This window comes from Arachis hypogaea, chromosome 12 (assembly GCF_003086295.3).
Source record: "Arachis hypogaea cultivar Tifrunner chromosome 12, arahy.Tifrunner.gnm2.J5K5, whole genome shotgun sequence".
In the NCBI taxonomy this organism is placed as follows: Eukaryota; Viridiplantae; Streptophyta; class Magnoliopsida; order Fabales; family Fabaceae; genus Arachis; species Arachis hypogaea.
This window is the reverse complement of record NC_092047.1, coordinates 103522158-103535965: the sequence shown is the minus strand read 5'-3', so window position 1 is coordinate 103535965 and position 13808 is coordinate 103522158. Positions and strand designations below refer to the sequence as shown.

The 13808-nt window shown below is 31.7% G+C and overlaps 1 protein-coding gene across 1 annotated transcript; it reads right to left on the bottom strand.

Moving 5' to 3' along the window:
- Positions 1-6060: 6060 nt before the first annotated feature.
- LOC112730412 (UPF0481 protein At3g47200) lies at positions 6061-7485 on the bottom strand. The gene has a single exon (XM_025780500.1). It carries the CDS (start codon positions 7483-7485, stop codon positions 6061-6063), a length of 1425 nt encoding a protein of 474 aa, XP_025636285.1.
- Positions 7486-13808: the final 6323 nt, after the last annotated feature.

The window sequence follows — 13808 nt, the reverse complement described above, 5'->3', positions numbered from 1 at the left end:
ATAAGAATTGGAACCTTTTTTTTGTAAATATCTATAGAAAGGACAATAGATGTACTGATTGCCTTGTGCGTTGTGCGTAAAAGCTTAGAGTTGAATATTGACTTTTATTTTATTTTTTGAACACTCTTCCTATAGAGGTAGGGAGCATATTAGCTAATGATGATCAAGGGGTATCTTTGTCCCGTTTAATTTGTATTTAGGTATCTCTTTTTTGAGATAGTCCCCGTTTATTAACAAAAAAAAATGTTAATAGATTAGACTTAGGTTCACTAATTAGTTTTATTGGCATATCAAGCTTCTCTGGCTTGTTAACAAATAAATAAATATATACATAATTTTTTATCATTAATAAAATTATTAGATATTTTAAATTTATTATATTTTATTATAAATACTTTTTTATATTTTAAATATTTTTAAAGTTTAAAACTTTTTGCAAACATTAAATTTGGTATATTACATATAAATAATTTTTAGGGTTAAGTACTTTTTTCGTCCCTAAGGTTTGAGGTCAAAATCAAAATCGTCCTCGACCTTTTTTTATTATTAAAATCATCCTCAACATTACAAAACGTTATAAAATCATCCTTTTATCCATAAATGATTTTTTTGGATAATTTTATCCTTAAACAAAAATAAAAAAAAAATCTTTACACCCTCATCGTTAACTTCACATCATCATCTTCTCCCTCTGCCTTTCTTCACCGCCATCACTACTGCCACCATAATCATCACCACTGCCATCATAACCAACAAACCATAACTTTCTTTCTCTCTATTACCCGTTCATAATCCTAAATTATTATCACCCACTCATTACTTCTAACACTTTTCTTTCAGCAACAACAACAGTCTCAAAATAAATCAATAGCAACATCCACAAAATAAATCAACAAAAATTTCAGATTAAACAATAACTCAAAAATCATCAATTCACAATTTTAGATCCAAAATCAGCAACAACAGAAACTAAAAAACTTAAAAAGAAAGAAATGATGTTTATGTTCTTTTAAAACAACAATTTCATGAAAACAACCCTCAATACAAGCAAATCAAGCATAATTTCATGCATTATTGTTAGATTGGTCTTAAATTTTTTTGAAAATTTAGCCATTAAGGGTATATTTGATGCAAATCGAAAACTTTTGGGACAAAATTGAAACAAAATAAAACTTAGGGGTATTTTTGAAACTTTTGCTAAACTTTAAGGACAAAAAGTATACTTTACCCTAAAAATAAAGTAAAATAAGTAACAACAAGGGCTGTGTTTAGTTTAGCGTTAGAAAGAAGAGAAGCACGTTTGAGTTCATTGAATACTTCCTCTTTATGTTTGGGTACTTTTTTAAACGTTCTTAACGTGCGTTTACAAGAAGCTAGAAATTGTACCTTCTGCGTTTAGAAAATCATATTAGGATTGAATTTATTTTTTTCTTATCAATCTTACCCTTTATTTTTTTTCTTGTAATCTCTTTAGTATTCAAATATTTTAAATATATAATTATATTTTTTTATTAAATTTTTACTTTTGATTTTGTATAAAAAAATTTATTTTTTGTTTGACTCTATTAAAATTTGTAAATGTAATTTTTGTATATTATTTTATTATTATAATTTTGTTATAATATAAATTATTAATCCCATTAAAAAAAACAAAGTAAATAAAAAATTAATTATAACTAAGAGTATTGAAAGTACTAAAAAATTATAAGTAATATGATATAATAAAGTATATTTTGATATATTTTTCATATATTATTTTTGCTTTTGATATAAAAATATATTTTGTTAATTTTTATATATTATTTTTATTTTAGTAAGTAAAATATTAATTTATTATAAAATTAATTAATAATATCTATTTAAATATCTAAATTAAAATGATAGAATAATATAAAAAATTTATTTAAGTTGATGTTTATTTTAGTAATTTTTTATCTAAAAGTAATTTTGAGTAGTGTAATCTAAATAATATTTACTTTACTATAATCCATTTTGATATAAAGATTACCAAACATAAATTACTTTAACACAAACTTACTTTTTATCAAAATCAAGTTTGCAAAATCAATTTTATGCAAACTCCCGTTTACAAACTGAAATCCAAACACACACAAGAAAATATAGAATTTTACTTTTTGTTCTGTAGTATAAAGATAATATAATAATATAATAAATTATAATATTTTGGTACAAAAGAACATAAAATTTAATAAAAAATGCTATTTATACGCTAAAATCCGCCACTAAAATCAACCACCAATGTAATTGTGTATAAATACATGTGTAGTTTAATTTATTTTTAACATGTATTTGTATTCTAGTATGTATTTTATACTGGTGACTGATTTTGGTGTACACGTAGCATAACTCAAACTTAATATTATTCTTTTCATTAGCTTTTTATCTTTTTATTTTAATTTTGTTCAAAATATTAATATCATGTACTTTTAACTTTTAACTTTTAAGATAAATGTAAAGATGTGACATTTTATATATTAGATAATTTAAAAAATTTATTATAGAAGTTAAGAATAAGAGAAAGAGTGTTTTTTAATTAATCTATTAAATATGAGTTATATCAAGTGATGATTAAGAAACATATTAGAACTCTAAATTTTAAATTTTTTTTTACTCTCTTTATACTGTGTTTCACTTTAACTAACTATTTTTTATAGATAGTATTTAAGTGACAAACAAAATAGTAAGAAGGTTTGTATTAGATTATGAAAATTAATATCATCCTTATAGTAGGATCGCATTATTTTAAAATATGCAAAATAAAATAATAAAATATAGTTTAATTAATTTACATAATAAAATAAACGTACAACTTATGTAATAGTAGTCAAATGTAAGAAGCAATGACAGTCTTTTATTCTAAGGACCTATATTAAATTACAACTTAACTTTATAATTATTAGTTAAAAACTTACAATAATGTACTATTTTTATTATATTAGTTAAAATAATACATTTTGATATTATTTTTTAGGATTACTGACATCAAATTTTGATAATTTGAGCAAAAATTTTGAATGCTTTATGTCGTACATTTTTTTAATAGAATAATAAGACAACTTAAAACACACATCAAGAAAAAACTATTGGTTTTATACATTTAGATATTCAAAAGACACAAAAACTAATTCTTTTAACAATACTTCAACGACTCAAAAAAGTTAACACAATAAATGATTATAGATCAAAGCTAAGTGATAGACAAGATTGAAAGTTGCGATAATGGTACTTGGTGATAATTAATTACGATTGGGTGAAGAGAAGGTGTGAGAAGAAGAAGAAAAAAGAGAAAGGAGAACAAGGCAATAATAGTGTGCCATAGAAAATAATAGTAAGAGAAAATAATAGTATATGATACAATAAGAAGATATAATAGAAGTATATTTTTTATCCATTAAAATTATGAAAATAAAATTAAAAAATAAAATATTTTTTTATCTATTAGAATTATGAATAAAGATAAAAAAATACTTTGAATATAAATTTTTATCTTTGCATTAAATTAAATACTGTTAAAAATAAATAAATAAACTTTATAATATTTATAAATAATTACTTTATAAATATTTATCTTGATTTTATTACACATAATAACTACGTAATAAATTTTTTAATATCTTATTTAATTTAAATTTATAATTTTTGAACGTCTTAAAAGTCAAATAACTAATAAAATTTTTATATTTATTTTTAAATATTTTTTTTAATTTAAAAGTCATTTTATCAAATTTATAATTAATTGAATTAATTGAATTTTTCCTACTATATTAAGGAAGCAATTTAATTGAATAATCTTGAAGCGTTTATATAGTTATTTTTATAGTCAATAAATCAGACAGTTTTTCAAGACTCAAAATGTTATTAATAAGAATATGTATGATAAATTAATTTTTTTTTTCAGGTACACAATTTTTATATTCTCCTATTTTATTTATTAATTATTTTTATAGTTTGATATTTAAAAATGAAAAAAATAAGCATTCTTAATTCTTGTGTTTTTTCATTATTTATAAAAAAATATGAAGACCTCTTCAAATTTAGATTTATATTTTGTCCTATCACTTAAAAAATATGAAGACAAATATAAATATCTATAACATTTAAATAAAAATTATCTTTTATAAATAACTAATATGTATTTTGATTTATATATAATTTTTTTGAATTAATATAATATTATTATCATTATTTTTTGAACTATATTTTATTTTTTAAAATTATATATATATATTAACAAAATATGATATAAATAAAGTCATGTTAATATTAAAATAATAAAAAATATTTATCTAATAAATTTAAAATATAAATAATATATTAACAAAAAATAAAATTAATTTTTTTAAAAACAATAAAAAACGCTGGTGCTTATAATCCCTCAACTCTTCCCTGGCACTCCTACCGCATGGTTCGATGCGATTGCGAGGAAGTTAGACATAGTGGGTATTAAAATACGAAATAAATCGTCACACGAAATTGCAGAAGTCAGCTGGGACCGTGGAACGTAATAATCCGGAAGCTGTCTTGGTCTTCTTTTTATAGTATAATTATAACGCAAGAAAAAGAAAGGCATATGCTGCGTTGAACGAATCCGAATAAGAGGACGGCACAGTTACCGCTAACCCTCATTACAGAGTGGGTGCTGCAATAAACACGTTCGAACACACTGATAAAGCTAAAGCTAATCCTCGTACCAGAATGGGTGCTGCGCTCACACATCCAAAAAGGCTACTAAAGTTACCGCTAATCCTCACACCAGAGTGGATGCTGCGGTGAAAACATCCAATAAGTTAGGTAAAGTTACTGCCAATCCTCATACCAGAGTGAATGCTGCAGTGAAAACATCGAAAAAAAAAGGCTAGTAAAGTTTCGGCCAATCCTCGTAGCAGAGTGGGTGCTGCGGTGAAGACATCCCATACCGCCAATCCTCATGGCAGAGTGGGTTCATCCAAAAGGCTCATAAAGTTACTGCTAATCCTCGTAGCAGTGTGGGTGCTACTAATCCTCATAGAAGAGTGGGTTCTGCACTGACACAATCACATCCGAAATGGCTCATAGAGTTATAGCTGGCAACCTCATACCACTTTGGTACTATGATGATTAATCGATCAGCAGCAAGTTCCTGGACAAATAATAATACATCTATTATATGTAGATTATATTTGTAACCTCGTTTCTTATCTCTGTCTTCTATATTGAGTTACTCTCTTCGATAAGTTTCTTTCTTTCTGGTAAGTGTGTTTACTGGGGGATCGAGCACAATTACTCTTCTCATATATCATATTTTAGTGTGCGTGCAATTTCAATTGTTTCTTTATTATTGTAGTGAAATGGATGAAAGTATCTACTTGAGTTCTTTATTAACTAGGTAGCGGTCACCCGATTTACACTAACGACGAGCTCTGAATTTTCTTCCTTTTTTTTTTTTCCCAATGTTGAAACTTTTTGTTGCGTTGTTCTCAGTTTCATGAATATAACAACATATATAAATGGTGCCTTCTCTCGGTTCTTCTGCAGGGGACTAGAATGAAATTTGGGGAGGGCCAAAGTTTAATCTCTCAATACAAAGAGATTAAAATAAAAATTTAAAAGAGATTAAACTAAAATTTATAAAAAAAAAATTGAAATTCAAGGGAGCCATTGCCTCCCTTTAACATATATATGAGAGGCTAGCTCCGCCTCTCCTTCTCTGGCAATGCTGGCTATGCCCAAAATAACCATATTAAATTTATATTAATATCAGTTATTAATATAAAATATATATTAAAAAATAAATATATATTAAAAATAAATTAAATAACATATGTATTTATAGATATTAGTGGTTAATTTTAACTGACCAACATTAAAGTCAATATTAAAAAAGCATATTTAACAAGCAGTACTTAAAAAAACAATATTTAACAAGCAACAAGCATAGCCTTCCCATTGGACTCCACCTCAGTTTTCTCTTAAAAAAAACTAGAAAAAGTAAAATTGAAATTGAAACCGACAATAATATAACATAGCCGAAGCTAAGAAACATTTCTCATATGAAAGTAGCTAGCCACTGGAACGAGCTGAATAATATGTCTGCATGATGGTAAGAACAAGCAGCACAATAGCTGCCACAACACCCATGAATTTCCACACCGTAGGGATATGCTCACTAATCAATATATGGTACCAATTGCTCCAATAGAACATGATAACTTCAAACATTCGCCTACAATTGTGCCAAGTAATTGTGGTGAATCCATGGAACACCTGTGTGACTCGTTTCACCCTATGTTCATTTAGGGTTACACATAACTCGCTATAACTCGAATCCATGTGCTCAACTCCCTTGGAAATGCTCCTAAACATTGTCAACAATTCTTCCTTGCTCATGTTGCTCTCATTCACTATCATTCCCTTCTTCTCAAGCCATCCAATGTCATGCTTACAACAAATCAAACCTCGGAAGAACAAGGCATAGGAAGTGTACTTGCATCTTATTCGAATCCTACTCTGCTCCCAAGCAATCAAATTTCGCCATCTCACTTCAGTGCTTTCCTTAATACGCAGAGGCGGGATCTCCAATACCGCGTCTTTCGTATTGAATCTTATGTCAAAGTCAAACTTATCCACAAAGCTACCGTTACGGTTACAGTTACAGTTACAGTTACCAACCGCCGGTATAATTGATATTCCCGCCGCTAGAAGCCTTGTAGCGCACTGCTTTAGTTCTTGACACGCTGGTCTCGCTCCCGTTTGGATTTGGTGGCCATGTTCGACGGTGGAGGAGTGCATCAAGTGAAGTATATGTGCCGTGCCGGAGTTGTTCTGCAAAGGGCCGGCCGGGTAACCGAAGGCTCTGCTTACCAAATTGGCAACTCGGTGATCATTTTCCATCTTACTGCCGTCACGGTACACCTTTCTGAATAACTTCTTGAGAACCACAAACGGGATTTGATTCTCCATCATTGTGATATCGTTCAGTACTGAAGCCACCTTCTTTTCCGTCTCAAAGAATGGATCATTTGCATACTTACTGGACCTCTCCTCCTGCCGCAAACTCATGTAATCGTCGAGCCGGAGGAGAAGTTCCAGCAGGAAGCATCCGTCTACAATCATTATCTTGGAAAGCTCATGGGTTTCTAGCTCCAAGTCTCCACCATAGCTTGCACAGATCACTGTGTCCAACTTTAGAATGTCGGCGCCACAGTTTATTAGCCTTGAACCTAATGACACGTTTTCTTCGGGACTTCCTTGGCGTTCAAGAAAGTTTTTGAGGTAACGCCATTTGGGTTCTTCCATCATTACCAGATGCCTGGTGGCTCCCCTATGCAGTGGCCCCACGGAAACGAGTTTTGGAACGTATGCGTCGCTTTTCGGTTCTCGAAGCTCGTCTTGGATCCGACAAATGCTGCATGCCTGAACCTCTCCATGATCTAAACAACCGACCATGAATTCAATTGGAACCATCCAGCTATAGTCACTTTCCATCTTGATTTGTTGTTGTGTTTTTCTCAGGAAAGAAGGAAAGAAGGGAACCATGGGATCGATATATGTGGTGTCTGGAACTAAAACCCAAGAATTGATCGAACGGGAAAAAGAACTGATAAAGCAAAGAGTTGACTTGAAAAAAAAAAGGAAGGAAAGAATTGAATTGATTACGCTGTGCCAATTGCCAAACTATGATTAAGCATATATATAGTTGTGCACTTGTGCTTTCGGGCTCTGCTTCGTCCTTAGGTCTTTTATAAGTATAGTTGTGGGAAAGATGGAAATTACCAAGAAATAACCACAAGTAGTGTTCTTTTATTTTCAGTTCTTCATTTCAACTTGCATTAAAAAATAAAAAATATAAACACTTCGTATCTTGTTTTAAATAAGTGGATGTAACCCAATTCTAAAAGTTAATTTATGAGATGAGAGATACTTCATATTTATAAATGTTTTAAAAATTTTATCCTTAAAAAATATGATACTTATAATAAAATTATTTGTCTCATCAAATTAAATATCTAACTAGCTATGAGTTAATAATGAGAAATTAGCTACTGTAGTTTAATTGTAGATAAAAGAATATGAATGCACATACCGTACTGAAAAGGTGTCAGAACTAAGTGTTTTGAATTGAAGAGAAGTGAACCAGAACTAAGAGAAAGAAGAGAATGATCGAGAAAGCAGAGGAAATAGTTTGTGGAAGAAGTTCGTGTGGCCAAATCTATTGCAGGATGTTATTACTAAAAAAATTATTTTTGGCAGTTAATTATTTTATTTTTAATAATAATAAAAATAATTATTAATATATTTATTGATAATTGGATATTATTAATTTTATGCTTTGTCACATTTGTTAGTAAATATTTTTTAATGGTCACAAAAATTATATAATTATTATTAAATATGTAATAATAACAACAAATATATGATTATTGCAAAAAATATGTTAAAGAAAACATATATGTTTTGTTTAACATATAATGATTGTTATGTGTGCAAATTTTTATAAATATGAGTGTAAATTATTGTTAATCAAATATTAATCTAAAATAATAATATTTAGAGTAAATATCTTTTTCAACCCCTATCCTTTTTAAAAATAGACAAGTCGTTCCCTAACGTTTGGAAAATGATAAATCAACCCATCTCTATCTCTTCTGTTAGACACTTAGACTCTTCTGTGGCTCTCTCCGTTTAAACTCGACGGAAAAAATTGACGTGTAACGGTGAGGTGGTGACTTGGCATGGACACATCATCTGACTTGGTTAGGACCATTTAGTCCCTACCCAGTCAGCAAAACGGCGTCGTTCTCAACAAGGGAGAGATGTGCGTTTTTGATGAGTCTCTCCCTCTCCCCCTTACATGTATCTTCAGTAACGAAATCACCCTCACTAGACACATAAAATTACACCTTAACCCTAAGAAAGCGAAACGTTTCCCTCCAAGGCAAGCTTACGGAGACTTCCAGCGAGGGCGTTGTTGACGGAGCCATTGACGATGCTACTATTAGTGTCGTTTAGTTAGTTGGCATCTTTCTGAGTTGGTTGTATTTTGTATATATTTTTTAATCTTATTTTGCTACCCTTAGTCACTACTGATAAAGTAAAAATAGTTTGATTATGATTAGTGTGGATGATTAGAGTAGTTATTTAATCATAAGTATTGCACATTTTTTTCTAGCAGATGTCATATGAAATTATCCCTGTTTTTCATCATGGGGGTTGGTTGGAAAGGGATTCCAATGGAGTATTGTACTATTTTGATGGACAAGTAGTTGAGACATTTTTTTCGTTAGACATGAATTATGTTAATTTCAAGGACTTAGTGAAAATGTTTAAAGATCTAGGATATACAAGCTACAAAGAGATTTATTGGTATGATGGTACTGCCTCTGACTTAGAGTCTGGATTGCATGTTCTTAAGGGGGATAAGGAGATTAACGAGATGTGTGACAAAAAGACGGAGGATGTGGAGTCTGATTTGCTGGTCATCTATTTTGAACACAATGTTAGCCAGTTGGATGTAATTCCAGAAGAGAAAACAATGGATGAAGTTGTTAGAGTTGACTCTTCTTCTTCTGACAATGGATATGAGACCACTGAAGATGAGCCTCACATATCCCCCCACCCGGATTTGAATCTATTAGCAGTAGTAGTGGTGAAGAAAGTAAGGCGGCCAAGAAGAAGCGTGTGAGGAAGAATAAGAAGGGTGGGCTGAGTTCCAAACACAAGTCTACTAAGAAGAAGATAGATGAAAAATCAAATACTCTTAAAAAGAAGACTAATGTGCCACATGGTGGAATTGATGATAAGGACTTGTCTCCTAGGACCAAGAAGAAGAAGGCAAAAATATATGTTGAAAGAGTTAGAAAATATATCTTATCTCAAGAAGGAAGATGTAATGGGCCAAAGAGTGGGCTTAATACCAAAAGAGGTAATAGACCAAGTGAGATGGATCCAACTCTAGAGGCAAGGGATATGGCCATTTTAGAGCTAGTTATTGAGGAGGTGGACTCAGACATGCATGGACAAGCCTTATGAATATGAATCTAAGGCATTTAACTCCCTCACTTCTAGTAAAAGGATGAGGATAGACCAAGATATCCTGATTTTAATGAGAAAGCTGAATATGGTGAGATTGAATTTCAGATAGGACAACAGTTTACTACTATAGCACAGTTTTAAGCAAGCATTGAAAAACTACTTTGTCTTTAAGGGTAAGGAGCTGCAATATTTAAAGAATGAGCTTAAGAGAATTAGAGCTAGGTGTACTAAGGAGGATTGTCCCTGGCTTGTGTTTTATTCCTATAACAGCCAGAGTCTTTGCTATCAAATTAAGACACTCTATGGGAAGCACAACTGTGAAAGAAATTTGAGCAATAATATGACAAACAGAGCTTGAATCACAAGCAAACTGGTCAAGAGGCTACTAACTCAACCACTTATGACACCAAAGGAGGCCTTGGAGCATATGAAGCAGGGCTATAATGTCCATATAAACTACAAGATGATTACTAGAACTCTGAAGGTTGCTAGAGAAGAGACAATTGGAAATGAGCAAGAATAGTATGGAAAGCTTCATGACTACATGCATGAAATTCATAGAAGCAATCCGGATTCTACTGGAATGATTGATGTAATTCCACAACTAGAAGGACATCCACTTTTTAATAGACTATACATATCTCTTGACGCATGTAAGAAGGGCTTTAAGGTGGGTTGTTGGCCTCTAATTAGATTGGATGGTTGTTTCCTTAAAGGATACTTTAGTGGACATCTGCTATCTACTGTTGGACAGGATGCGAACAATCATTTTTTTGTTATAGGCTTTGCTGTGGTTGAATTTGAGAACACTAACTCCCGGAGATGGTTTTTGTCAATCTTGCAGATGATCTTGTACCAGTCATTGATCATGGATGGAACTTTATATCGGATCAACAAAAGGTATAAAGTTACTAAAATTGCAACTGTATGATTTTGTAAGCTTGGTTGGTTTTAAATTCATTTGTGTTGTTTGTATTTTTTTAAGGAATTGGCTAATGCCTTGGATGAAGTTATGCCAAAAGTGCACCATAAAAATTGTGTGCTTCACATCTGAAAAAATTTTATCAAGCACTTTAAATACAAGCAAACTAAGGGATTCGTCTGGAAGGCTGCTAAGAGCACAACAATGAGAGACTTTAGAAATTCAATGGAGCTTATAAAGAAAGTGAATAATGAACCCTACGAATATCTAAACAAGTTTGATCCGGCTACCTGGAGTAAGGTATATTTTAGTCACGGCCCTAAGGTGGACAAGATAACAAATAACATGTGCAAAGTGTGGAACGCAAAAATTGTGGAGTAAAGGATCAAACCAATTCTGAGTATGTGTGAAGAGTTTATATGCTACATTATTAAAAAGATGGCAGGGCATAAACACAGATTAAGCAAGTGCACTGGAAAACTGGCTCCAGTTCAACAATTAAGCCTGGATGAGTATGTTATACCAAAAAGCAATAAGTGGACTGCAGAATGGGTTGGGGATGATGCTAGAGTGTTGTTTGAAGTGCAAATATATAAAACTAGGGTTGCTGTCAATTTGCAGAGACAAACTTGTGCCTACAATATTTGACAACTAACAAGTTTACCCCCTACACTTTGTCTTTTAGTATAATTTGTGTGTATTTATCTGAAACAATATAACATGTTGTTCAATTGATTACTGTTAGGTCTATCTTGCAAATATGTAGTTGCTGCCATAGCAAGACTGAGGAGATAGAATTTAAGGCCAGAAGATTTTGCACATAAATGACTCACAATGGATGTCATAAGAGCTATTTATGGGGATTCAATCAAACCAGTTAACTCTGAAGAGTTCTGGGAGAAAACTAATAGACCCCGTCCTGAGGCACCAACATTAGGAGATCCTTGGAAGACCAACTAAAAAGAGGAGTGTTGATGTGGTGGCAGAGGCTCAGATGAAAGAACAAAGTCACAAAGTGAAGAAGGCCTTCCAGGTGACATGCAGTAAATGTGGACAGAAGGGCCACTATCATAGGATATGTAAGGCTTCGTTTGGTTACTGTCTTCAGAACATATAGACAAACACACAACTATACCAAAAGACATAGACACAGATACGCATAAAACTTTTAACGTGTTTGACATCAGTGTACAAGACACAACAATTTAATTCAAATATCCATTTTATCTTTATTAATTATCTACCATCATCTTCTACCAACATTAACGCTGCCGCCACCATAGCTTTCTACCACCACCACCACTGCCACCTGCAATTTTTTAACTTCATCGCAAAATACTATCTTCAACTTTCATTTATTCATCAGTTCAGCAATTCAATTTTCTCAATATAAAAAAATTGAAACAGGTTGAAATAAATAAAAAAAAACGAAAATGAGAAGACAAATCTAAAAAATGATCGACTACTATTTTGGAGTTTCTTGATTTTTTCGCCTTTCTTAATGAAATTGATTCAAGTAATAGTGGAGATGAACAGATTTGGGTAACACCTGATGAATGTAGACGAATAAATATGACCGAAGATGATGACCTATGGTGGTGATAGGTGCGACTGTGTGAAGAGAGAAAGAGAGAAGAGGATGAAAAAGAAAGAAGCGGCGTCAATGGTGGCGGTCTGTGACAGCGGTATGGAGGGACACAACAATGGAAGGAGAAGCAGAGTGATGGGTGTGGTGATGCGAAGAGAGAAAGAGAGGAGAGGCAATGGCTATGGCGGTCGTGTGGAGGAGCGACACAGCCATGGAAGAAGAAGGATGGAGGAAGGAACGTGGAGGTTGGAAGGATTTTGGGGTTACAAATACAAAATAGAAAAGATAATAAGAGAGAAAAAGGGGAATTAGGGTTAGATTAATTAGGGACATAGTTGAAATTTAAAAAAAAAGGGATAAAAATGTAAAATTTTGTGTCTTATAAATTGTGTCTCAATATCTCAGCTCAATAGAGAGACACTAAAAACATGTATTTTGTGTATACTTGTGTACCACCGTGTCCATCATAAATTTATGTCTCAACAAACAAACGGTGAACATGTGCCACCGTGTCCATGTCTTTAGTGTCTAGAGACACCAACCTAATGCACGCTAAAGGTGCACTAGCGAACCCAAATTGGCAACCAAAGAAAAAAAGTCAAAGCAATAACCAAGTAGAAAACAATCAGCACCTACTGCTACAAATCAGAACCCAGAATATGTCAAGTTATAATATTGGTAATTCAATCTCTATGTGAACAATTTTATGCCTAATTGATGCTAAATGTTTGTATAATATTTTTTGTATTGCATAGATTTTGGATGGAGTTGAACCAAATGTAAGCAATAGTGTAACTGTGGCACCCCTAGACCCAGTGGTATCTTCCTTTTGAAATTTGTATTAGGTATTTTTGTTGTGTTTGAAATTGATATGGACTAAATTAAAACTGAAACAAACTTTTTTAATTGTAATTAACAGGCAAAAACAAAAAAAAAATAAAAAAAAGTTCCCAAAATCAGGAGCACATCCACACTAATCCAAGAACCAAGAGTGGAGATCTAACTCTCATGGTCTGCACTACTACAATCAGATGTCTCTTTTAATTGTCAAAGAATTTTTGCCTACTATATCAAACTGAAATATGTTTTTATGTTTTGCTTTAGGGAATGGATGTCACTGCTCCCTTTAGTGCCAACTAACTCAAATTCTCTCAACCAAAAAATACAATCCAGAGCTAAATAAACAATCACTAAGAGCAACAACACAAGATCACTAACTCAGGAGCAACAACACACTAATACTAAAACTGGTTCAGAAACTGCAAC